The 1,688-nt window shown below is 48.8% G+C and overlaps 1 protein-coding gene across 1 annotated transcript in view; it reads left to right on the top strand.

Moving 5' to 3' along the window:
- The window catches only part of MICAL3 (microtubule associated monooxygenase, calponin and LIM domain containing 3), a 114,935-nt gene that overhangs the window by 17,774 nt on the left and 95,473 nt on the right, over positions 1–1,688 (top strand). The window contains 1 exon segment of the mRNA XM_045295900.1: positions 1,190–1,337. Within this exon segment, the coding sequence (XP_045151835.1) occupies positions 1,190–1,337 (148 nt within the window).

The raw sequence follows: 1,688 nt of genomic DNA, 5'->3' as shown, positions 1-1,688 counted from the left end.
GGGTGTGGGAGTTGCCTGATGCATCTTAGACTGAATAGACACAGGTTTGGGGAGACATCGGAATAAAGTTAATTTGTGATGCGGGAAGCTGTACGATGGCCCTGGGGCATCCCCAGTGCATCTGCGTCTGGTTTCAGAGTACATTTAGACAGAAGTGAGGCAGTTTTGTTATCTGTGTCTTTTACCTTGTTCCATTCATCTTCCGGCATATTATTAGCTGCCTTCAGTCAAGGAAAGACCAGGCCTCTTGGGCACGAGTTTGCAGCATCAGAGTTCTGATGTGATTGAGAAAAACTGATACACATAAAAGCTGTTCATGGTTTAGAAGGCATGAACTGGAAACCCATGAACTGGAAAACAGCCAAGTGCATGTGTGGGCCTGTTGTGATCATGCACGGCCTGGCCTGAGGGCTGGGGTTCTGCTCTGGGGTCCTGGGCCTTGCCGCTGTAACCCTGCAGAATTTCTTCACTTGCCAAATGGGAAGATGTTGAGGTCAGGGCTTTGTCTGCTTTCGGTTAAAGAACTGCTAGATGAACATTGTCGAACATTGTCTTCCGTTCTAATTCTCCCCAAGGTGTCTTTGAGGGACGTGGGCTTCAGCCCAGAGGCCCGGCTGTGGCGTGTCATTCATGCTGTGAGGGAGTGGGTTAACACCCTGGCATCTGGGCGACGTCCACTAGCCTGCTAGCGGCACCTAGCTCTCGACTCCTCGTCGTTTTACTTTGGGAACCCGTGACAACTATTTTGCCCCTACACTCTTGGCTCTTGTTTGTTTTTTTAATTCCATCTGTCAAGAGCTCGACCCAGGAACTAGCTTGAGTTTTGTTTTGTTTTTTTTTAAAGCCTAGCACCCGTAGGACAAGGGGAATAAAACAAAAACAAATGACGGTGAAGCCCAGCACCCATAGGACAAGGGGAATAAAACAAAAACAAATGACGGTGAAGCCTAGCACCCATAGGACAAGGGGAATAAAACAAAAACAAATGACGGTGATGATGGCAGAAGTAACCCAAAGGTGCCGAGCGATTAGGGTTGAGGGTGGTAGGACAGTGGGGGACTAGAGAGCAGAGTAACGCTACCTAGTGGAGGGGCGTGTGTGTGTGCCGGATATGAGTACGACCAAGAGGATCTAGTGTTAGCACCCCTATGTGAGTATCCTTCATGAATATTTTCTCTTGTTCTTACAGAGTCTGTAGCCCATTCAAGCAAACTGCTGGGTTGGTGCCAAAGGCAGACAGATGGCTACACAGGGGTGAATGTGACAGATCTCACTATGTCTTGGAAAAGTGGCCTGGCCTTGTGTGCCATCATCCACAGATACCGCCCCGATCTGATGTAAGTCCTGCTGGAATGGTCTGTGTTCTTTTCTGTTCCCCAGGATCCCAGAGTCCTCTGCTCCCAAGTGGCCCAGTTTTATACAGGTTCCAGAGAGGAGGAGGCAGGTACCCAGTAAGACACTTTCTCTGGAACAAAGCCGTGGTTCATTTTGTGTAACACTCTTTAAACTCTGTGTGTCAGACCTGTGTCGTTACCTAGGACTTGTTCAAATGAAATGAACTGGATGTTGCAGAGCACACACTCTCACACGGTCAAGAACTGGGTTTAACACCCACCTGGGCCTGTGAACTCCACACGAAGGAAACTCTGTTTATTGGCCCGGGTTGAACTCTTCATTTGGGCCAGCTA

Source organism: Echinops telfairi, unplaced genomic scaffold (genome assembly GCF_000313985.2).
Source record: "Echinops telfairi isolate 266 unplaced genomic scaffold, ASM31398v2 ScPeMD7_6273;HRSCAF=7185, whole genome shotgun sequence".
NCBI lineage: Eukaryota > Metazoa > Chordata > Mammalia > Afrosoricida > Tenrecidae > Echinops > Echinops telfairi.
The sequence above is the reverse complement of the archived record's forward strand: the minus strand, read 5'-3'. Positions and strand labels throughout refer to the sequence as shown.